Source organism: Ornithorhynchus anatinus, chromosome 3, assembly GCF_004115215.2.
Source record: "Ornithorhynchus anatinus isolate Pmale09 chromosome 3, mOrnAna1.pri.v4, whole genome shotgun sequence".
Lineage (NCBI taxonomy): Eukaryota > Metazoa > Chordata > Mammalia > Monotremata > Ornithorhynchidae > Ornithorhynchus > Ornithorhynchus anatinus.
Genome location: NC_041730.1, coordinates 12,715,259 through 12,740,117, shown reverse-complemented (window position 1 = coordinate 12,740,117; position 24,859 = coordinate 12,715,259). Strand labels below are relative to the sequence as shown.

The 24,859-nt window shown below is 52.3% G+C and overlaps 1 protein-coding gene across 1 annotated transcript in view; it reads left to right on the top strand.

Moving 5' to 3' along the window:
- The window catches only part of DENND2B (DENN domain containing 2B), a 135,326-nt gene that overhangs the window by 69,575 nt on the left and 40,892 nt on the right, over window positions 1–24,859 (top strand). Inside the window, 2 exon segments of the mRNA XM_039911378.1 lie at window positions 20,976–21,124; window positions 24,094–24,309. Of these exon segments, the coding sequence (XP_039767312.1) occupies window positions 20,976–21,124; window positions 24,094–24,309 (365 nt within the window).

Sequence of the window (24,859 nt, the reverse complement as noted above, 5' to 3'; positions counted from 1 at the left end):
TGTACTGTTCTCTTCCAGGTTTAGTGCAGTGCTTTGCCCACAATAAGTGCTAAATACAGTTGAATGAATAAATGAGTGGGGCTGAGCCTGAGAATGCAAGGGTTCAACCCCATTCAGTCCATCAGTCAATCGATCAGTCGCGTGGCTCAGTGGAAAGAGCCCGGGCTTTGGGGTCAGAGGTCATGGGTTCGAATCCCAGCTCTGCCACCTGTCAGCTGTGTGACTGTGGGCAAGTCACTTCACTTCTCTGTGCCTCAGTTACCTCATCTGTAAAATGGGGATGAAGACCATGAGCCCCACGTGGGACAACCTGATTCCCCTGTGTCTACCCCAGCGCTTAGAACAGTGCTCGGCACATAGTAAGCCCTTAACAAATACCAACATTATTATTATTATTATTTATGGAGCACTTACTAGGCTAACCGCTTGGGAGAGTATGCTATAACAATATAACAGACACATTCCCTGCCCACAAAGAGTTTACAGTCCAAAAAAACAGTCTAAATTGGTTCCCTTCCTACTTCTGAAATGCCCAGCACAGTTATACTCCAAAAACCACAGCTCAAGACAACAGAGTGGGAAGCAGCGTAGCCTAGTGGAGAGCGCACGGGCCCGGTAGTCAGAGGACCTGGATTCTAATCCCGGCTCCACTGCCAAAAAACAGGGTCTTCCTGCATTTAGTGGGGTGGGGGGAGGTCTTCCATAGGACCAGAGTACGCACTCGTTCTTCCCCTCCCCCTTTTGGATCCTCTGACTCAGAGGATCCGAAAGACTGTATAATGTAAGCTCCTTGTGGGCAGGGATTGCATCCTGGAGGAAATGGAGCTTTCTTCTGGGAGACGTGGCTCCAGTCTGCGGGTGGCTTCTTCTCACCCACTCACGATAATCGTCACCATTGTGATATATGTTTAGCGCTTATTATGTACAAGAAGCAGCATGGCTTAGTGGAAAGAGTCCGGGCTTGGGAGTCAGAGGTCATGGGTTCTAATCCCGGCTCTGCAACTTGTCCACTGTGTGACTTTGGGCAAGTCACTTCACTTCTCTGTGCCTCAGTTACCTCATCTTGAAAATGGGGATTAAGACTGTGAGCCCCACTTGGGACAGCCTGATTACCTTGTATCTACCTCAGCGCTTAGAACAGTGCTCGGCACATTGTAATCGCTTAACAAATGCCATCATCATCATCACTAAGCACCGTACTAAGCACTGGGGTAGATACAAGATAATAAGATCCCACATGGGGCTCACAATCTGAGTAGGAAGGAGAACAGAGGAAATGAATCCTCATTTTGCAGTTGAGGGAACTAAGGCTCAGAAATTGAAGTGACTCGCCCAGGGTCACACAACAGGTAAGTGGTGGAGCCAGGATTAGAATCCAGGTCCTGGGACTACCAGGCTCATGCGCTCTATACTAAGCTAAGGATGTTACCCACTCTGTTGTCTTGAGATGTGGTTTTTGGAGTGTACCTGGGCTGGGCATTTCAAGGGCATGAAGGGAACCAGTTTGGGCCTCCCTGTCCTGAGTTGAGCCCTCACAGGGGAGGATCTATAATAATAATAATAACGTTGGTATTTGTTAAGCGCTTACTGTGTGCCGAGCACTGTTCTAAGCGCTGGGGAAGACACGGGGGAATCAGGTTGTTCCACGTGGGGCTCACGGTCTTAATCCCCATTTTACAGATGAGGTAACAGAGGCACCGAGAAGTTAAGTAACTTTCCCAAAGTCACATAGCTGACAAGTGGCCGAGCCGGGATTCGAACCCATGACCTCTGACTCCCAAGCCCGGGCTCTTTCCACTGAGCCACGCTGCTTCTCTCTGAAGATCTGAAGATAGTTCAGCCCTGCCAAGGTGGGGCGGTGAGGGGGCAGGTGGGTGAAAGCTTGAGGAAGAGCAGACGGTCATCTTGGATGGGATCTTAATTGGTAACCTGGACGAGGTGCGCCATTTGAGATGGGAGAATTATTTTTTGTTTGCCTTTAAGTGTATTTGTTAAGCACTTTCTTCTTTGTTTTTTATGGAATTTGTTAAGCATTTACTATATGCCGAGCACTGTACTAAGTTCTGGGGTAGTTACGGAATAATCAGATTGAACCAAGTCCTTGTCCCACATGGGGCTCACAGTCTTAATCCTCATTTCGCAGATGAGGTAACTGAGACCCAGGGAAGTGAAGTGACTCATCCAAGATCACCCAGCAGACAAGTGACAGAGTGGAGATTAGAACCCAGGTCCTTCTGGTTACCAGGCCCGTGCTCTGTCCACTAGGCCAAGCTGCTTTTCAGTAGAATAAAGGAGATTCAGGCCGTCTCCTTGGGGGATGACCTCCTGACCCTGGGCCAGGGAATTCAGTTCATCCAGTTTGTTCATTCCTACATTAGTTCATTCAGTTGTATTTATTGAGCACTTACTGTGTGCAGAGCACTGTACTAAGTGCTTGGGAGAGTACAATGCAACAGTAAACAGACATGTTCTCTGCCCACAACAAACTTACAGTCTAGAGTCGGGGAGACAGACAATAATATAAAAAATAAATAACAGATATGTACGTAAGTGCTGTGGGGCTGGGATGGGGGAAGAACAGAGGGAGCAAGTCAGGGCAATGCGGAAGCGAGTGGGAGAAGAGGAAAGGGGGGCCTTAATCAGGGAAGGCCTCCTGGAAGAGATGTGCCTTCACTGAGGCTTTGAAGAGTGGGAGAGTAACTGTCGGAGGGCGTTCCAGACTAGAGTCAGGACGTGAGCGAGGGGTCGGTGGCAAGATCGAGGCACAGTGAGAAGATCGGCATTAGAGGAGTGAAGTGAAAGAGTCGTAGTAGTTCATTCATTCAGTCGTATTTATTGAGCACTTTCTGGGTGCCGAGCATTGTACTAAACGCTTGGGAAAGTATGATACAGCAATAAAGAGAGACAATCCCTGCCCATAACGAGCTCACAGTCTAGAGGGAGGGAGAGAGACATCAGTACAAATAAACGGACATCAATATAAATAAATAAAATGACAGATATAGACATAAGTGCTGTGGGGCGGGGGGCGGGGGGAAGAGCAAAAGGAGCAAGTCAGGGTGACTCAGAAGGGAGTGGGAGATGAGGAAAAGTAGGGCTTAGTCTGGGTTCAGAGGCAAGCCAGAGGGCCGGGACCCCAGCCCCTTCACCAGCTGAACCTGGAGGCGGGGAGGAGTTCTGGACAGGTCTGGGAGCGCAGAGTCCAGCAAGGAAGACCTAGGACATCGGGCAGGAGCTCGAGGGGGCACCGGAGGGGCGGTGGGGGGGGGGGGCGGGGATGGGACATTTTGGGTGGAGTCGACCTCCTAGTGCAGCCAGTGGTCGAGAGCGAGCCTTTAATCAGAGCCACATTGCTGTGGCTTTGCAGATGCAGCCCAGAGACCCAACACGGTGATCACGGTTTCACCGAACCCACCGCTGACCGCGGGAGGTTAGAAAGCCGGACCCTCCGCCGTCGGTAACAGAGACGGTTCCGCTCGCTGGTTCGCAGGTTTTCCTCCCTCTCCCCGTCCTCCTTTTTGTCCAAGCCGGTTGGCCTGCCACGATCCTGGAACTCTAAAGCCAGCTCTGAGCCCTGAGGGGCCCACTGGGAGCCGGGTCTCTGCTGGTCCTTCTCGAAACTCCTGTCAGAAGAGGAGCGGGGAGAGAGGGAGTCGAACAGCAGAACGTGCCTCCGTCATCTTGATTTTTATCCATGAACGTGGGCCTCAGGGTTCTCAACAGTGAAAAAGGGAGTGAGAGAGGGTGGTTATGGCTGGAAAAGGAGGGAGAGTCACAGCAGGATGGAAATTGAACTCAACAGTCTACCATCCCTGGAGTTTGGGGGCTGGACCAATTCTAATCATAACTATGGTATTTATTAAGCACTTACTATGTGCCAGGCACTGTTCTAAGCGCCGGGGTAGATACAAGATAATCGGGTCGGACACAGTCCCTGTCCCACAAAGGGCTCACATTCTTAAACAGATGAGGGAGCCTGAGGCCCAGAAAAGTGAAGTGACTTGCCCAGACAAGTGGTGGAGCTGGAATTAGAATCCATGACCTTCTGACTCCCAGACCCGCGCTCTAGCCATTAGGCCATGCTGCTTCTTGGGGTTCAGGTTGGCTCTATGTCGGATGGGGCTCTCTTCCAACTCTGTTATAGTGTACCCTCCAAAGTGCTTAGTATAATGCTCTGCTTAATAAATACGATCAATCGATCGATTGTCTGGAACCCCCCCCCCCCAGGAGGACCTCGGGTTCAAAGGGCAGTGACTTAACCCCTCCCCTCTCCATCCCTTGGTCCCTGGAGTCCTCCCCCGGCACCGTACCGGTCCATCCACCGTGGCCTAGAACTTCCCTAGTCTCTCCAGGGTTCTCCGGTCCAACCGTAACCCAGACCTGTGGGATTCAAAGGCCTGTTTGGGTTCCTGGGAAAGGCAGGGGCTGGGCAGAGGTCAGCTCACTGTTTTGCTGATTCTGGTTTCTGGTCAGGAGCCTGAGGAGGGTGGGCTGGGAGAAAAGTGAGTGGGGAGAGAGTGTCAGCGTTCCAGTTTCGCTGTTCTTTCTGCCGCTGTTCTTTCTTTCGTCCGGCCTCTTGGCCAGAGCCGGAGTACCGTGGGCCAGCCTGGCGCTTTGGTTCCCTCAGGAATTGTTTTTCCAGCCACCATAGGAGCTCGATCGGGCTTGGTCGAGGTTCAGGATTTCATTGATCGCTTCCGGAAAGCCCTCGAGGCGGGTGATCTAACGCGCCCTCGGTTCCGTCCACTCAGGCCGCAGTTTGAGAGTTTAAACCCTCGTCGGTCCGGCCCGGGGCAGTAGAGGCCAGTTGAAATTAGAGGGTTCGCTTACACCACCGGCTGCCCTCAACCACACAGGCAGCCCCCGGGAGCCTCCCGCGAAGCCCTTCTCTGCCTCGCTTCCCGGAGGAAGGAAGGATAACCGTTAGCCATAACCATTGCCTAATTGAATGGTAATAGGAAAACAGGCCGGTGACTAATAGCTTAGGCCTTCCCCGCCAGCCGGCGGCGGAGTCAGCGTAAACCCAAAGTTGTTTCTGGCCGGATCTCGACATCCTGGCATTTCCCTCCTCTTGTCGTCTGCGGGGATGGACACAGAGGGGAATGCGGTGGCTGTTCCGGAGGGTTTTGCTGGTCTTTTTTTTATATAGTCTTGGTTAAGCGCTTACTGTGTTCCAGGCACTGTTCTAAGTACTGGAGGAGATACAGAATTAACCAGCTGGACACAGTCTATGTCCCGTAGGGGGCTCATAGTTTTAATCCCCATTTTTCAGATGAGGGAACCAAGGCTCTGAGAAGTGTCCCCACTTCAAAACCTTATAGAAGGCATATCTCCTCCAAGAAGCCTTCCCTGACTAAGCCCTCCTCTCCTTTTCTCCCACTCCCTTCTGTGCTGCTCTCATTTACTCCTTCATTCATCCTCCCCATCCCCACAGCACATATGTACACATAGAGAGAAGGCGCGTGGCTCCGAGAAGCAGCGTGGCTCAGTGGAAAGAGCACGGGCTTTGGAGTCAGAGGTCATGGGTTCGACTCCCGGCTATGCCACTTGTCAGCTGGGTGACTGCGGGCAAGTCACTTAACTTCTCGGTGCCTCAGTTACCTCATCTGTAAAATGGGCATTAACTGTGAGCCTCACGTGGGACAACCTGATTACCTTGTATCTGCCCCCGCACTTAGAACAGTGCTCTGCACATAGTAAGCGCTTAACAAATACCGACATTATTATTATTATTATTATTCCTGTAATTTATTTATTTATACTGATGTCTGCCTCCCCCTCTAAACTGTGAGTTTGTTGTGGGCAGGAATGTGTCTGTTGTTATTTTGTACTCTCCCAAGCGCTTAGTACAGTGCTTTGCATACAGTAAGTGCTCAATAAATACGATTGAGTGAATGGAAGTGATTTGCCCAAGTCACACAGCAGGCAAGTCGGGGGGTGGGATTAGAACCCAGGTCCTTCTGACTCCCAGGCCTGTGTTCTATCCACTAGGCCTCGCTGCTTCTCTTTCGTATCGGGTGGCTTGTGATCGAGTGAGGATCGAGCACTGCAGCTGTAACAGGACTATCGCTCCTCCCCACTCACGGGGTTGCCCGCGCTTAGGGCTCTGGGGGCACGGTGGAGGGGTGTTGCGGCTCACTTGGTGCGGATTGGGACTCAATGGATCTGGGAACCGGGACACTATTCCACAGGGAATCCCCGAGGGGGAAATCCCTCGAGGTCAGGGCTGGTCTTACTGCTGTCCCCCTCTAGAATCAGTCAGTCCATCATATTTATTGAGTGCTTACTCTGTTCAGACAACTGTACTAAGCTCTTGGGAGACTACAGTACAGCAATGCAACTGACGCATTCCTTGCCCACAATGAGCTTAAGGTCTACAGGGGGAGACAGACATTAGTAGAAGTAAATAAATGACAGATATGGACATCAGCGCTGAGGGGCAGAGAGTGAGAATGAAGAAAGGGAGCGAGTTAGGGTGTCGCAGAAAGGAGTGGGAGAAGAGGAAAGGAGGGCTTAGGCAGGGAAGGCCTCTCGGAGGAGATGGCCCTTCAATAAGGCTTTGAAGGAGGGGAGAGTCATTGTCTGTCGGAGAGAGAGCATCTTGGAGGCTGTGGCTGCCGCAGGTGATCCAGACTGGACGCAGCGCTCCCCGAACTAACTTGGGTCCTTTGTTGGACCACGCGGGATGGAGGCTTCAGGTCTTACAGAGAGGCCTGCACCCAGGCGCCCGCTCCTCGGGGGGCCACGATCCCCACAGCCTTTGGTGCCGGACTACCATCCCACGCTCATCTCAGGTCGGTGATCTTTGACCCCAGAGATTCCAATCGGGGACACAAAGCGCCAAAATGGTGGCTTTCCCCCTCCCTCTTAAAATCCCGACTCCCTTTTTCACCCCTCTCCCACTGGTCCTGCAGGGTTGGCCCCCTCCCCCAGCATCGAAAGGTGGCCTTCCCGGCTGACCTCCTGATGGCTTCGACTCCGTTATTTAGGTACTTATTTATATTTATGTTAGCGTCTATCTCCCCCTCTAGACTGTAAGCTCGTTGTGGGTAGGGAATGGGTCTGTTCCGTCGTACACTCCCAAGTGCTTAGTACTTAGCACACAGTAAGGGCTCGAGGCCGACTGACTGTGCCTGAGGGGAAAGCGGCCCTTCAGAACACGATGTCAAGCGACTGACCTGAGAGCCAGCTCGACATTCCTCCGAAGATGTTCTCAACACAGGCAGAACTCTTCCCGGAATCCGGGAGAGGGCTCCAGATGGGGGCTGCTTGGCCCGCTCTCCTGGCTTCCAGTAAGAGCCTTTGGGCGGCTTCCACGTTCTCACACATTGTGGGGAGAGCCTTGGGGCGGGAGGCGAGTGCCGGGGAGCCGTGGGCCGGGAGCCTGGCACTGGTAGGTGCAGGGGAAATCTGGATTGCTTTCTAGGCCTTGGAACTAGTTAGGCTGCCCAGAGGAAGCCTCTTACCTGGGCTTTATTTTGCCCCGGATCAGTGAGTTGCCTCCCAGGGAAGAAAGGGTCTCAGGACTAGAGCTGGCTGGAACTGCAAGGGGGCTGGACCAAGACTGAGCTTCTGGGGAGCATCCACATAGACTTGGGGGTCTCCTGGTTATACTTATCTCCTTTTCCTTCTTTATTATTATTATTATTATAATTAATCGTACTTATCGAGCGCTTTCTGTGTGCAAAGCACTTTTTTTTTTCAATAGTATTTATTGAGCGCTTACTATGTGCAGAGCACTGTACTAAGCGCTTGGGATGAACAAGTCGGCAACAGATAGAGACAGTCCCTGCCGTTTGACGGGCTTACGGTCTAATCGGGGGAGACGGACAGACGAGAACGATGGCACTAAACAGCGTCAAGGGGAAGAACATCTCGTAGAAACAATGGCAACTAAATAGAATCGAGGCGATGTACAATTCATTAACAAAATAAATAGGGTAACGAAAATATATACAGTTGAGCGGACGAGTACAGTGCTGTGGGGAGGGGAAGGGAGAGGTGGAGGAGCAGAGGGAAAAGGGGAAAATGAGGCTTTAGCTGCGGAGAGGTAAAGGGGGGATGGCAGAGGGAGTAGAGGGGGAAGAGGAGCTCAGTCTGGGAACGCCTCTTGGAGGAGGTGATTTTTAAGTAAGGTTTTGAAGAGGGAAAGAGAATCAGTTTGGCGGAGGTGAGGAGGGAGGGCGTTCCAGGACCGCGGGAGGACGTGACCCAGGGGTCGACGGCGGGATGTACTGAGTTCTTGAGAGAATACACCACCAAACACATTCCCTGCCCACAACTAGCTCACAGTCTAGCGGGAGCTCACATTATAATAATAATCATAATCATGATAGCATTTGCTAAGCGTTTACTATGTGTCAGGCACAATACTAAGCACTGAGGTAGATACAACCAAATTGGGCTGGACACCGTCCCTATCCCACGTGGGGCTCACAGTCTCGATCCCCGTTTTACAGATGAGGTAACTGAGGCCCGGAGAAATTAAGTGACTTGGCCGAGGTCATTCATTCAGTTGAATTTATTAAGTGCTTACTGTGTGCAGAGTGCTGTACTAAGCGCTTGGGAAAGTGCAATACAACAGAAAACAGTGACAGTCCCCGGCCACAGTGTGCTCACAGTCTACAGGATGTCACAGAGCAGGTAAGTGGCGGAGCCGGGATTAGAACCCATAACCTTCTGACTCCAAGGCCTGTGCTCTACCCACTAGGTCATGCTGCTTCTATCAATCAGTGGTGTTTATTGAATATTTACTATATGCAGGGCACTTTACTAAGCGCCTGGGTGAGTACAATACAATAGAGTTGGTAGACATGATCCCTGCCCTCAAAGAGCTTACAATTTAAAGCTCCCGTTATTATTCTTTTATTGTTATATTTGTGAAGAGCTTACCATGTACCAAGCACTGTTTTAAGCGCTGTGGTAGTTACAAGTTAGGTCGGACACGGTTCCTGTCCCACATGGGGCTAACAGGCTCCCATCTGTAATTGATTCCAGAGTCTGTCTCCCTGTCTAGGATCTTGTCTTCCGTAGCTACTGTACTTCCCCAAGTGCTTAATATAGTGCTCTGCACACAGCAGGCGCTCAATAAAGACTGGAAATTCCCTCTAGACTGTAAACTCATCCCTCTAGACTGTAATCTCGTGGTGTACGGGGAATGTGTCTTTCATATTATTATATTGTGCTCTCCCAAGTGCTTACTTAGTTCAGGGCTCTCCACACAGTAAGTGCTCAATAAATACGATTGACCGATTGATTGGACCCCCCCATCACGATTGCTGGCTAGTCAGAACGGTGCCGGTGGCTCGTTCTGCTAGCCACACCTTCCACCTTCCTTACCCACCTTTCCAGGTTCAGGGCCCGAGCCTCAAGGCTCAGTTCCTCTTCATACTGCATTGGGCTCCCCCCAGCAACCCAATTTGCAAAATGGGTTTCTGCTGCTATTTGTGGAGGAGCAGTAGCTTGCAACAAGAAGAATGGCCCTGGGGGCTGGGGACCCCCCCCCCCCCCCGAGGCCACCACGGTCAGAATGGCCCTCGGGGCTGGGGCCAGCGGCCGCCCGGTTAGTGGGTTTCTCTGACAGGGAGAGTGGGACGAGCCCGAGCGCTGACCATCACCCCCTCCCCATCGCCGAGAAAGTGCAAAGCGGAAATTCCCGGAGATGCCCTTTCTCCTTATCTTAACTGCAAAGCTGGGAAAGGTTGAGACCTCGGCCTTCCCAGAGTCCAGCTGGGGGGGAATCAAGTGGCTTTGGGCCAGGCCTCTTGGGAGCTGGAATTTGGAGCGCTCGAGAGGCGCTCCGTCCGCGGGAAGCCGAGGGCCGGGTCGTGGGCCGGGTTGGCGGCTCCGGAGCCTCCGTCCTCTATTCTCCCGAGGAAGCGGGCAGGACGGAAATGGAGGTGAAAGTCTTCTGGGCGGTTTTGCCACTTCCACATGGCACCCCCTCTCGCCGCCAAGGCCAGATTCCTGGCCCAGACCCCGGTGTGTCCCGGCGGGACAGATGCTACCTCTTCCCCTCCGTCCCGGGCCCTGGGCTGATGCTCTCCTCCGATCGGAACCACCGAGATCCGCCCCCTGCCCAGCCTCCCCATCTCTGCCAACCCCACCCTGGCTCCCCTTGGCTGTCTGCGGGAAGCCAGCTCCTCCCCCTTGGCTCAGAAGCCCCCTGCTAGTTTTCCCTTGGCTCGTTCGGCCCGTCTCTCCACCTCGTGCTCCCTCTCCAATCTGCCGGGACAGAGCTAACCCGGCCAGAGAGCGAAAAGGGCCAAAGACGTAAATGCTCTAAAACGACCAAGAAGGAGGTGGTGACAGCGGCCGCAATACCTTCCCGTGTGTTTAGAGGAAGAGCCTGGAGGAGGAGAACAGGAGCAGGGCCTGGAAGGGTGGAGCTAGTACCAGCCCTGTGGAGAATCTTCTTAGGTTGCAGCCCCAGGAGGGAAAGGGACTCTGGCCTACCTGTAGATCTTCTGTCTACCCCAGAGCTTAGTACAGTGCTTGGCACATAGTAGCCACTCAGCGAATACCACTGTTATTGTTATGGTCATGTTCAGGAAGGATTTGGGGTGGTGGGGGGCAGGAGAGGCCAAGGTGGTGCCATTCTGAGCGCAGGGCTCCAGGGTCTGGGCCTGGGTTCAGCCATTATTTATTATCGTTAGATTAGATTAGACTAGATTAGACTGTAAACCCGTCAAAGGGCAGGGACTGTCTCTATCTGTTACCGATTTGTACATTCCAAGCGCTTAGTACAGTGCTCTGCACATAGTATTGCCACTGTTCTTGTCTGTCCGTCTCCCCCGATTAGACCGTAAGCCCGTCACACGGCAGGGACTGTCTCTATCGGTTGCCGACTTGTTCATTCCAAGCGCTTAGTACAGTGCTCTGCACATAGTAAGCGCTCAAAAAATACTATTGAATGAATAGTAAGCGCTCAATAAATACTATTGAATGAATGAATTAATTATTTGTAGTATCTACTGTCCTCTCGCAAACGCTTAGTACAGTCCTCCGTGCACAGGAAGCGCTCAATAAATACCACTAATTGACTGAGAGCACGGGCCTGGAAGTCAGAAGGTCGTGGGTTCTAATCACTGCACCCACAACCTGTCTGCTGTGTGACCTTGGGCAAGCCACTTCACTCCTCTGTTCCTCAGTTACCTCCTCTGTAAAATAGGGATTAAAACCGTGAGCCTGATGTGGGGCAAGGACTATGTCCAACCTGATTTGCTTGTATTTCCCCCAGCACTTTGTACAGTGTCTGGAACACAGTAAGCGCTTAACAAATACCATAATTATTAGTAGCAGTAGAAGTAGTAATAATACTAGTAATAATAATAGTATATGTTAAGGGCTTACTATGTGCCAAGACTGTACTAAGCACTGGGGTAAGTACAAGATTACTTCCGGCCCTCCATGGGGCTCACATTGTAAGCAGAGGTAGAGAAGAGGTATGGCTCAGTGGAAAGAGCCCGGGCTTGGGAGTCAGAGGTCATGGGTTCGATTCCCGGCTCTGCCACTTGTCAGCTGTGTGAGTGTGGGCAAGTCATTTCACTTCTCTGGGCCTCAGTCGCCTCATCAGTAAAATGGGGATTAACTGTGAGCCTCACGTGGGACAACCCGATGACCCTTTATCTACCCCAGCGCTTAGAACAGTGCTCTGCACACAGTAAGCGCTTAATAAATACCAACATTATTATTATTATGAATCCCTATTTTACAGAGGAGGGAACTGGGGCACAGAGAAGTTGAGTGGCTTATCCAAAGTCACACAGCAGATAAGACGGAGATTAGAACCCAGGTCCTCTGTCTCCCAGGCCTGAGCACCTTCCAGCAGATCATGCTGCTTCCATGCTGCTTCATCCAACCGGGGACACCACCCCAAGAGTTTGGGGGAAATGGGTGTCCCCCCATTTCCACAGTCTCGCCACCGGCTCCCTGCTCGGGACAAAAGAGGAGCAGCGTGCCTGTGGGTAGAGCGTGATCCTGGGAGTCAGAAGGATCTGGCTTCTAATCCCGTCTCCACCGCTCGTCTGCTGGGTGACTTGCCCAAGGTCACTTAACTTCTCTGTGCCTTAGTTATGTCATCTCTAAAATGGGGATTAAGACCGTGAGCCCTAGGTGGGACGGGGACTGTGTCCAACCTGATCAACTCTATGCCAACCCTGCCTGGCATACAGTAAAACACTTAACAGATACCATTAAAAAAAAAAAGGGTGCAGGCGTCTGCCGGGTGCTCAGCTAGGGGTGTATAAGGGGGCTTCCCCCCCCCCCCCCCCCCGGCTTCTGGCAGGGTTGGCTGGGGGAAACATGCTGTAGGCTGCTAGGTCCATAATAATTATTTGCAAGACCGAACAGCTGGGTTCCGCCCTGCTCAAGCCTCTGGATCCAAGGCAAGTCATTGGAATAACATTCGGCTTGTTATTGGAAAGCCAACGCTCAACTTCTGTATTCTGTGCATGGGTGTTTGGGAATCGTTTAATCCAAGCTGAAATCCTTTCTTGACCCCTACTTGACTCACTGGTTTACAGATGCTTTTATTGCTCCAACTGCAATCTAATTAGGGGAATTAGCTAGGACTCAAATTCTTGTGTTTTTTTTTTTCTTTCCTTCTTCTCTAGAAGGCATTTCCTAACTTCATTATGCTTTTTAAGTAGCGATAGCAGTAAGGAGATTCCGAGGTTTGGGGACTCTCTACTCTAGAAACTGTGAAACCTGGGTGGGCTGGTTTCCTTTTCCTCATAATAACAATGATGGTATTTGTTAGGTGCTTACTATGTGTCAGGCACTGTAATAATGATAATAATGTTGGTATTTGTTAAGCGTTTGCTATGTGCAGAGCACTGTTCTAAATGCTGGGGTAGATACAGGGTAATCAGGTTGTCCCTCGGGAGGCTCACAGTCTTCATTCCCATTTTACAGATGAGGTAACTGAGGCACAGAGAAGTGAAGTGACTTGCCCACAGTCACACAGCTGACAAGTGGCAGAGCCGGGATTCGAACCCACAACCTCTGACTCTCAAGTCCGTGCTCTTTCCACTGAGGCACGCTGCTTCTCTGTACTAAGCGCTGGGGTGGTTACAAGCAAATCGAGTTGGACACAGTCCCTGTCCCAGGTGGGGCTCACAGTCTTGATCTCCATTTTACAGATGAGGTTACAGTGGCTCATAGAAGTGAAGTGACTTGCCCAAGGTCACAGAGCAGACAAGTGGTGGAGCCGGGATTAGGACCCGTGACCCTCTGGCTCCCAGACCCGTGCTCTATCAACTAAGCCATGCTGCTTCTTAGGTAACTGAGGTCCACAGAATTGAAGTCACTTGCCCAAGGTGATCCAGCAGACAACTGGCGGGTTCAGGATTAGAACCCAAGACCTTCTGATTCCCGGGCCTGTGCTCTATCCGCTTAGGCTGCTTCTCGTAGACACTCTCTGTTCTGCAGATGCCCCGGTATCAGTCGGTCGGGCAATCAGCGGTTTTTATTGAGCAGCCGCCGAGCACTGGTACTAAGTCACCGATGCCCCATTTGGTGTCCATACCCCACCCACCTTCTTTCAGATGCTCTCAACTCCAGCCTCTCCAATGAACTCAACTCCCTCCAACCCCCGTCCATCTGTCAATCTCATACCACCGACCCAAAGCCCTGGATCACTTCCCCACTACGCTTCCTTCTAGTCTTGTGCCCAAGCTGTGGAGCGCTAGAGAGTCAGAGGTCATGGGTTCTAATCCCGACTCTGCCGTTCGTCTGCAGAGTGACCTTAGGCAAGTCATTTAACTTTTCTATGCCTCAGTTATCTCATCTGTAAAATGGAAATGGAGACTGTGAGCCCTACATGGGACAGTCTGATTAACGGTCTGTGTAACTTCGGGCAAGTCACTTCATTTCTCTGTGCCTCAGTTCCCTCATCTGTAAAAGGGGGATGAAGACTGTGAGCCCCACGTGGGACAACCTGATTACTTTGTATCTACCCCAGTGCTTAGAACAGCGCTTGGTACATAGTAAGCGCTTAACAAATACCAACATCATCATTATTATTATTACTGGGGGAAATGCAGACATCAAGCCGAACTCATCCATTTTAAACTCATCCTCACCTGTCCTCACCTGCTACTACTCTGTCCTCTCTTCTGCCGGCAACAATACTTCTCCATCCTAATCGACTCCTCTGCTAGCTGTTTCAGACTTTTAACTCCCTCCTAAAATCCCTTGCCCTCCTGCCTTTCCCATCCGTTGCCACGTGTTCCATCAAAAAAAAAAATGGAGACCGTCGTGTACAATCTCCTTAAAATCTCCCTCGGCCCTCTCCGTCCCCACCTTCTTCCCGTCCGCCCTTGAACTCTTCCCCTACTTCCCAGGAATATCTCAAGGGGACATCTCCCTTCTCCTTTCAAAATTTGCCACCTCCACCTCCACTTTAGATCCCATCCCTTGGCCCCTCATTAAAGCACTTGTTTTCTCCCTTCTTCATTCATTCATTCAATAGTATTTATTGAGCGCTTACTATGTGCAGAGCAGTGTACTAAGCGCCTGGAATGTACAAATCGGTAACGGATAGAGACAGTCCCTGCCCTTTGGCGGGCTTACAGTCTAATCGGGGGAGACGGACAGATAAGAACAATAGCAATTCTTCCCTGTCTGACCGTCATCTTCAACTGTTCAGTGAATCAATCATATTTATTGAGTGCTTACTGTGTGCGGAGCACTGTGCCAAGCACTTGGAGAGTACAGTATAAAAGAATCGGTGGACACGTTCCCCGCCCACAACGAGCTTACAGTCTAAAGGTCTCCAATGGCATCTTCCCCACTGCTCTGTAACATTTCCCCATCTTAAAAAAATCCCTCCCTTGACCCCTCTGTACCGTCTAGTTATCACCCCATCTCCCTAGTTACCGCTCCATCTTCCTCCTACCATTCCTTTGCAGACTCTTGTTCCGTAAGAGTTCCAGAGTCGGGGGAAGATTTGGGCAAGAGGCCGGTGGCTGGAGAGACGAGTAGGCTGGCATTAGAGGAGTGAAGGGTGCGGGAAGCAGTGTGGCTCAGCGGGAGGAGCCCGGGCTTCGGAGGCAGAGGTCATGGGTTCGTCTCCCGGCTCTGCCACTCGTCAGCTGTGTGACTGTGGGCAAGTCAACTTCTCTGGGCCTCAGTTACCTCATCTGTAAAATGGGGATTAACTGTGAGCCTCACGTGGGACGACCTGATTACCCTGTATCTCCCCCAGCGCTTAGAACAGTGCTCTGCACCTAGTAAGCGCTTAACAAATACCAACATTATTATTAGTAGGATACCGGAAAGATAAGGTAGGAGTGGGGATCTGATTGAGAGACTGTTGTTCTCGGTCTGGGCAGGACCCTGTGTGATTTCGGCTCTGGGACTAGAGGTCGGCCTAGCCTATAAAATCCAGACGTTCCCCTTCCCCTCCCCAGCACCTGCATGGATTTGGGCCTTTACAGGCCTCGCAGCGCACCGGAACGGTGCTGAGCGCTGACGGATACGCGCGCACACGCCACCGTGATGCAGCCTTCCTGTCCACTCCCGCCACACCAATTCTGTCGTGGCACCGGAGCCCCTCTCCTCGATGGCCATGGCTCAGGGGCAGCCAAGTGGCATGGACTCTGCTGTTGTGGACTCGCTGTTGTGTTGTGCTGTTGTGTTGTGGACGCTGCGAGTGGTGGACTCGCGGGACCCCAAATCCCAGCAGCCCCGGTGGTGGTCAGGCCCCCCGGGAAGTGAGGTTGGGCTCCCTTCAGCCCTTGTCGAGTGTCGGCCCAGGAGTCCGGGACTGGAGTTAGAGCCCGGCTCTGGGACTCAGAGGACCGGGCTTCTAATCCTTTGCTATGTTACTTGTCTGCCGTGTGACCCTGGGCAAGTCACTTCACTTCTCTGTGCCTTAGGTACCTCATCTGGAAAATGGGGATTAAGACGGTGAGCCCCATATGGGACAGGGAATGTGTCCAACTGATTAGTTTGTATCTGCCCCAGCACTTAAATTTCCAGTGCCTGGCACATAGTAAGCACTTAACAAAAACTGAAATTATAATTATTATTGTTATTTTTATTAATAATCCCTGCTCTGCTGCTCGTGTGCTACATGACCTTGGACAAGCTCCTTAACTTCTCTGTATCTCACTTACCTCACCTGCAAAATGGGGATGAAATCCTACTTCCTTCTACTTAGACGTAAGCCCCATGGGGGACAGGGACTGTGCCCAACCTGATGATCCTGTATCTACCCCAGCTCCTAATACAGTGCTTGGCAAATAGTTAGTGCCTAATGAGCACCATTAAAAAAATAATAAAGGTCTGGGTTTCCCATATCCCAGTGACCACAGCAGTCGAGTCAAAGAATAGCATCGATATGGTATTTATTAAACACTTACTATGGGCCACACGTGGCTAAATACTAGAGTAGATCAATAGATCAGTGATTTTTATTGAGCATATATTGTATACAGAGCACTGTACTATGTGCTTGGGAGAGTCCAGTTCAACAGAGTTGATAGATATAATAATAATAATAATGTTGGTATTTGAGTGTTTACTATGTGCCAAACACTGTTCTAAGTGCTGGCAAAGATACAGCCAGGTGGGGCTCACAGTCTTCATCTCCATTTGACAGATGAGGTAACTGAGGGACAGAGAAGAAGAATAATAATAATAATAATGATGTTGGTATTTCTTAAGTGCTTACTATGTGCCAAGCACTGTTCTAAGCACTGGGGTAGATACTAGGTACTCAGGTTGTCCCACGTAGGGCTCACGGTCTTCATCCCCATTTGACAGATGAGGTAACTGAGGCACAGAGAAGTGAAGTGACTTGTCCAAGGTCACACAGTTGACAAGTGGCGGATCTGGGATTCGAATCCACCACCTCTGACTCCCAAGCCCGTGCTCTTTCCACTAAGTCACGCTGCTTCTCTACGGCGCCCATAAGCTCCCACTAGGAGCTTACAATCTAGAGGGGAGACAGACATTATAATCAGTTACAGGTATGGACATTAAGTGCTATGGGGCCGAGGGTGAAGTGATTATCAAGGGAACAGATCCAGGGACAGAGACGATGCAGAAGGGAAATGAAGAGTTAGTCGGGGAAGGCCTCTCGGAGGAGACGTAGTTTTAATATAGCTTCGAAGGTGGGGAGAGTGGTGGTTTGTTTCCAAACTAGACGGGAGACACGGGCAAGGGGTCAGCCGTGAGATGGATGAGATTACAGTGCAGTGAGTAGGTTGATGTTAGAGGATCTGAAGCTCGCGGGCTGAGTTGTGGTAGGAAATCAGTGAAGTTCGGAGGGGGAGAGGTGACTAAGTGCTTTCAAGCTGAAAGTAAGGAGTTTCCGTAAGATGCGGAGGTGGATGAGCAACCACTGGAGGCTCTTGATGAGTGGGAAGACGTGGACTGAGCATCTTTTTGAGAAAAACGAGCCGGGCGGCAGAATGAAGTATGGACTGGAGCGGGGGAGAGATGGGAGTCAGGGAGGTCAACGAGGAGGCAGATACAGTAGTCAAGTCGGGATATGATGATTGCTCGGATCAGGGTAGAAGCAGTTTGGATGGAGAGGGAAGGGGGGATTTTTAGTGACGTTGTGAAGGTAGAACCGACGGGATTTGGTGACGGATTGAATATATGAGATGAATGAGAGAGACGAGTCGGGGATGATGCCAAGCTTATAGGCTTGGGAGGCAGGGAGGATAGTGGACAATATGGGAAAGTCTCAGGGAGGACGAGGTTTAAGTAGGAGTAGCTCGTTGTGGGCAGGAATGTGTCTATTTGTTGTCATATTGTACTCTCCCAAGCGCTTAGTACAGTGCTTTGCGCACAGTAAACGCTCAATAAATACGATTGAATGAATACGAGTTCGTTTTGGACACGTTAAGTTTGAGGTGTTGGCAGAACATCCAAGTAGAGATGTCCTGAAGGCCTGAAGGCGGGAGGAAAGGCAAGACCGCAGAGAAGGAGAGGTGTCAAGGCTGGAGAAGTAGATTTGGGAATCATCTGCATAAAGGTGGGAGTCAAAGCCATGGGAGCGATTGAGTTCTCCGAGGGAGTGGGTGTAGACGGAGAATAAAGCGCCGAGCCTTGAGGGACGCCCACGGTTAATGGGTGGGAGGCAGAGGAGGAGCCCGCGAAAGAGACTGAGAATGAGCGGTCAGAGGGCTAGAAGGAGAACCAGGAGAGGACAGTGTCGGTGAAGCCAATGTTAGATAACGTTTCCAGGATAAGGGGGTGGTCCCCAGTGTCGAAGGCAGCTGAGAGGTTTAGGGAGGATTAGGATACAAGGTAATCAACGTAGATCCCCTTTCCCTCCCACTGCTGGGCCTGCCCAGGGCAGGGAATGGATTAAATAGGGACCCAAATCAGAAACTCCCACCCACCTGGGCCCTTGGCCTCCACAGGTGCACTCCCTACTTTTTTTTTTTTATGGTATTTGCTAAATGCTTACCAAGTGCCAGGCACTGTTGTAAGCGCTAGGGTAGATATAAGCTAATCAGGTTGGACACAGTCCCTGCCCCACATAGGGCTCACAGTCTTAAACCCCATTTTACAGATCAGATAACTGCGCGCAGAGAAGTGAAGTGACTTGCCCTAGGTCCGTAGCCAACACCTGCTGGAGCCGGTTGTACTTTCCAAGCTCTTAGAACGGTGCTCTGCACGCAGTAAGCGCTCAATAAATACGAATGAGAGAATGAATGACCCCATGACCGTCGGACTCCAAGGCCTGTGCTTTATCTAATAGGCGCATTTTGATTTCCCTGGGGGTTCTAGTGGGGACAGGCTCTTCAGTGGGACTGGCTCGATCTTGGGGATCTGCCCCCAGAACCCCAGCAGTGGGCTTTCAGTTTTCCCAGCCAGGTTTCCCTGCTGCCACCTGACCGTCTGTCTTTCAGTCCTTCGGCTTCCCTTCTCCATGGTCTCCTCCTATTGCCCAACCATCTCTGTCTCTCAGCGGCTCCGCTCCTTCAGCGTCCCTCCTTCGGGGTCTCCTCCTTGAGAGGTGGGGAGAGTTTGTGCCGTTGGGGCTGAGATATGGGGGCAAACTGTGGGGGAGGGGTGGGGCGGGGGAAAGGTATGCTGGAGCAGCGATGGGGATCAGTTTTCTAGGATCCCGCTGAGCGTCCAGTAACTTCGGCCCGTTGGTATTGAATGGGGTCCAAGGTCCTGTTTTGGGGTGATTGTCCAGGCCTGGAGTCCAGCTCTTGCCCGGTGAGAGTTCCCACGGCAAGTGGGTCGGTCGGTTGTATTTATTGAGCGCTTACTGGGTGCTGAGTGCCGAGCATTGAGGGCTTGGGAGAGTACAATGTAACAATAGCTGGGCTGGACCTGGTAGCCCCCACCCATAGCGTATCACCCCGATGCATCCGCAAAGGGCTGATCTGGTCTCCTTCCACACCCCTGGGCTCAGAGATGGACTTTCTGAGGGCACCGAACGTGTCTACCAGCTCTATTATATTGGACTCTCCCAAGCACTTAGTACAGTGCTCTGCACACAGTAAGTGCCAGTAAATACCATTGATTGATTGATAACTATGCTATTTGTTAAGCACTTACTATATGCCAGGCCCTATACTAGGCGCTGGATTCCGTGCTGAAGCCCTGAGGGACTAATAGAAGAGAGGATGGTCTGGCTGGTCTTCCTCTCCATTAAGAGAATAAATAAGAAGAATTGTGATATTTGTTAAGTGCTTACTATCTGCTACACAAGAAGCAGCCTGCCTTTGTAGTTAGAGAACAGGACTGGGAGTCAGAAGGACCTGGGTTCTAATCCCAACTTGCCACTCATCTGCTGTGTGAACTTGGGCAAGGCACTTCACTTCTCTGTGCCTCAGTTTCATCATCTGGAAAATAGGGATTAAGGCTGTGAACCCTCTGAGGGACAGGGACTGTGATCAACCCAATTACCTTTTATCCACCCCAGCACTTAGTATGGGGCCCGGCACATAGTAAGTGCTTAACAAATACTAAGCGCTGGGGTCGATGAAGGATAATCGGGTCCCATATGGGGCTTACAATCTAAGTAGGAAGGAGAACGAGAACTAGAGGGAAGGAGTTGAAATTGCAGTAAGAGAGATTTAGGCTAGACAGAAGGAAGAACTTTTTGACCGTGAGGGATACAGAGGACTGAGGCGTCGCACGTCCCAGACGGCCCGTCGATGAATGGTATTTTTGGAGGGCTTAATAATTGTGGTTTTCATTAAGCGCTTACTGGGTGCCAGGCTTCAGGCTCACTGTATACAGAGCACTGGTCTAAGTACTTGAGAGTATCTAATACGGTAGAATTGGGAGACACGATCCCTGCCCATCTGACCGTCTCCCAAGAGGGAGAGGAATGGAGGGCCTTTTTTCCATCCTAAGGATCCTGACCTGATCCCTAGAGCTTTGAAGCTGTTGGGGGCAGAGCAGGAGCGGTTTGTTGCTGCTCTCGTGGAGATTTGGGGAAAAGAAAGAATTCCCCGCCCCCTCCCCGCTTTCCCGCACCCCACAGAGGGCGGTTAAAGGATTTCTACCCAGGCTGGAGCCGGGGCTGTTTGAGCCCAGCTGAGGGTGCCTCATACAATCCGTCCATTTATGAAAGGAGATGGCCGGGCGGTGGCGGGGAGGGAGGGAGGGAGGGAGGGAGGGAGGAGGAAGGAGAGATGGGGAGAGGGAGAATGCAGCTCCTGGACATCCCGGCCAAGCTCTGCTCCCAAGCCTTCCAGCTGCAGACAGAGGCCTGCCTCACGTGGTCCTCGCGGGGCCAGAGGGGGAGGGCACTCTGCTGGGTTTTCGGGAATTTTTTTTCCATTTGTCTGTGTGTGTGTGTCTGTGTGTGTCTGTGTGTGTGTCTGTGTGTGTCTGTGTGTGTGTTTGTGTGGGTGTGGGTGTGTTTTTATGTGTGTGGGTGTGTGTCCGGGTGTATGGGTGTGTCTGGGGTGTGGGGTTTTTTTTTCCTTCTCCTTCTCCCCCGTCTTCCCCCACCCCAAAACCGACCCTCCCCCTGTCCCCGACTGCAGGAGATCAGCCCAAGGAGAATCCCTATGAAGATGTGGACTTGAAGGGCCGACCCACGGGGCGAAAATCCCAGCCGTTGTCCGAGAACTCCCTAGACTCTTTGCACAGGATGTGGACTCCCCAGGAGAGGAAGTACACCAACCCACCCCAGGTAACGGACCCCCGCCCAACTCCCGCCGCCCCCAGCCCCCGGAGCCCGGAGTGGGCAACCCCCGCTCCTCCTCGGGCTGGCCCTCTCCCCAAGAGCTCCGGGAGCCCCTGACAGGGAGGAGCAGTTGGGCCGGGCTGGTCGTTCCCAGAAATCCAGGCCAACCCCGGGGCCCGGCCGACCCCTCGAAAGGCTGGGGGGCCGCCGCTCTTTTTCTTAACTCTTCCTCCGCTGGGAAGGAGACCGCCTGCCTCGGCCTTTCTAGGCCCATTCTGCTCTCTGAGAGAGGCTCCTTCCTGCCTTTCCGTTTCCCTCCTTGCTGCTTTCTTCTGTTTTTAACCCTGTGCCTGGTCCCCAAGGGAGGCCTCCCCTCTCGCCCGCCCCCTCCCCCAAAATGCCAGGGTTCTGGCGCTGACATAACAAAGCTGTGAACATCTTCATTCTTCCGGCCTCAAGTCACTCTCCCCGCCGCCGCCTCGCCACCGCCGCTGTCGCTACTGTCACCTCTGCCGCCTCTGCCGAGCAGCGCACCCCGGCAGGGCCTTGGCCCCGGGTCAGAACACTGGGCTTGGCAGCTTTTCCAGGAATGAACTAAGCCCTGTCCGCGGGGGGCCGGGAGAGGAGGGGCTTGAGGCAGAGTTGAGGAGCAGCTGGGGGATGGGGCAGTCTGGGAGACCTGTCCAGGAGCTGACCGGGGCAGAGGGAGAGAATGCGGGGTGGGGGACAAGAGGAAGAAAGCACCTCTGGCCCACGAGTCCACCGGCTCAAGGGCATCTCTCACCCGTCTTTGTTTCTCTTCATGACAAAAAGCTCCCTCACACCAGAGATTTTTTTTTAATCTTTTTTTTAAGCACTTACTACGTTCCAGGCACTGTACTAAGCGCTGGGGTAGATACGAGCTCATCAGGTTGGACACAGTCCATGTCCCACTTGGGACTCCCAGTCTTAATTCCCATTTGACAGATGAGTTACCTGAGCCCCAGAGAAGACCTGGGGCAGAGCCGGGATTAAAACCCAGGTCCTTCCCACTCCCAGGTGCACGCTCTTATCTACTAGGCCACGCTGGTTCTCTGTGTTTCGATGGACTCCAGGCGGCCACAGGTAGCACGTGGAGAGGCTTGGGATCTCTCTCCCTAAGGAGGCACCACTGGGGAGCTCAGCCAAGGGTTTGGAACTTTAGCAGGAAGCGAATTGTCTCTCCTAGAACCTTGTCCAGACTGGTGGAAGTCAGGGGGGAGTGGCCCAGCCAGGGCCACAAAGCAGAGCCCGCCCCGTTGCCCTCTAAGGTCACCTCTAGAGTGTAAGCTCGTTGTGAGCAAGGAATGTGCCTGTTATATTGTACTCTCCCGAGCCCTTAGCACGGTGCTCTGCACATAGTAAGCGCTCAGTAAACACGACTGACTGACTTGTAGTCTTACTGAGAGGAACGGAGGAGCCAGCTGGGGCCTTGTGTAGGCCCCCGAGGGAAGGAGGGTCCATATTGTTGCCTGATCCCCGTAGAACGGCTTCTGAAGAGCAAGTACCGGAGATGGGCCCCGAGCTGAGCTGTACTCTGGACAGAACGCCGGGCGCCCCCCAGCCCAGGTCTCTGGGACCCCGTTCTCCTAGAACCCAGGGGCTACTCTCTTACTCGCGCTGGAGTCCTCCTCCCGGCCCATACAAACCTGCCTCTTCCAACTCTTCCAACTTCACCTCACACTGTATCCAAAACAGGCTCATCTGGACTGAGAAACCTCCCCTGATTCCCTAACGGCAATCGGGGCCAAAAGCATGGTGAATACATGTGTTGGGCAGAACTGAATGTAACTCTGACCACTTCCTTGAATGTGTCTTTTTCCCTCTTCTAAAGACCTCTCGAGGGTCAGTCAGTCAGTCGTATTTACTGAGCGCTTACTGTGTGCAGAGCAGTATACTAAGGTCTTGGGAGAGTACGATATAACAATATAACCGACATTCCCTGCCCACAACGAGCTTACAGTCTTGAAGCAGTGTGGCTCACTGGAAAGAGCATGGGCTTGGGAGTCAGAGATCACGGGTTCTAATCCCACCTAAGCTTGTCAGCTGTGTGACTTTGGGCAACTCACTTAACTTCTCTGTGCCTCAGTGACCTCATCTGTAAAATGGGGATTAAGACCATGAGTCCCACGTGGGACAACCTGATCACCTTGTATCCGCCCCCCATCTCTTAGAACAGTGCTTTGCATATAGTAAGCGCTTAACAAATGCCATTATCATCATCGTCATCTTGAGGACCCCTTCTTGGGGACAGGCCCCACCTCTATAGGCTCTTGAATTTAGGGGTTCTGAAAGCAGCAGAGATCACCACTTTTGGGCCCAAGGATTAGACCTGAGGATAGGCCTCCCGGCTAGTTTAGTGACAGGCTTCCCCAAGGGGAAGAGCCCAAGGCGAACTCCTGCGGATGGTCCCTCAGGGCCTGGTGGGCCGACCTGCCCGCTCCTGCTCTCCTTTAGTTCAGGTCTGACCGGGTCGGGGCGGGCAGAGCACAGGTGTTCCTCTGGGAGTCAGTCAGTCAGTTGTGTTTATTGAACACTTACTGTATGCTGAGCACTGTACTGGAGCACTGTAGAGAAGCAGCGTGGCTTAGTGGAAAGAGCACGGGCTTGGGAGTCAGAGGTCATGGATTCTGATCCCGGCTCCGCCACTTGTCAGCTGCGTGACTTTGGGCAAGTCACTTAACTTCTGTGCGCCTCAGTTCCCTCATCTAGAAAATGGGGATTAAGACTGTGAGCCCCACCTGGGACAACCTGATAACTTTGTATCTCCGCCAGTGCTTAGAACAGTGTTTGACACATAGTAAGCACTTAACAAATACCATCATTTTTATTATTACTAAACTCTTGGGAGAGTACAGAAGAACAATGGGACAGACACATTGCCCGCCCACATGACGGTCTAGAGGGCCACTGCCGTTACCGGGTCGGTGGCTCAGCGTGTGGCCTTCCCCCTCCAGCTGACCCTGAAGTCCGGCAGCCACTCCCTGCGCGTCGGGAACTGGTCGGAGAGGAAGAGCCAGCGGGTGCCGCGGTTACCCAAACGGCACAGCCACGACGACATGTTGCTGTTGGCCCAGCTGAGCCTGCCCTCCTCCCCGTCCAGCCTCAACGAGGACAGCCTCAGCACCGCCAGCGAGCTGCTCTCCAGCCGACGGGCCCGCCGCATCCCCAAGGTAGTCCCCTCTCCTCCCTCCTCGGCTCAGGGCCTTGGCCCGGTTCTACCCCCGAGGTGTCCTGCCCCACCTACCTCGCCACCGGGAGACGTGGCCTGACCTCTTTCCCTCAGGCATGCTCGATTTGTCCCCTACCACTTCACCTTCTCCTGCATCTTGTTATCGTCACCTATCAAACCGCCAATCGATCAATCAGTGGTATTTATTGAGTGCTTACTGTGCGGAGCACTGGATTGAGCTCTTGAGAGAAGTCTAAGCAGCGTGACCTAGTGGATAGAGCACGTGCCTGGAAGTCAGAGGACCTGGGTTCTAATCCCAGCTCTGCAACTTGTCTGCTGCATCACCTTAGGCAAGTCACTTAACTTCTCTGTACCTCAGTTCCCTCATCTGTGAAGTGGGGAGCGAGACTCTGAGCCCCACATGGGACGTGGACTACGTCCAACCTGATTAGCCTGTTTAGCTGGTATCCCAGCGCTTTGTACAATGCCTGGCACATAGTGAGCACTTAGCAAATACCAGATAAAAGGACCATTCGATAGAGTTGGGAGAC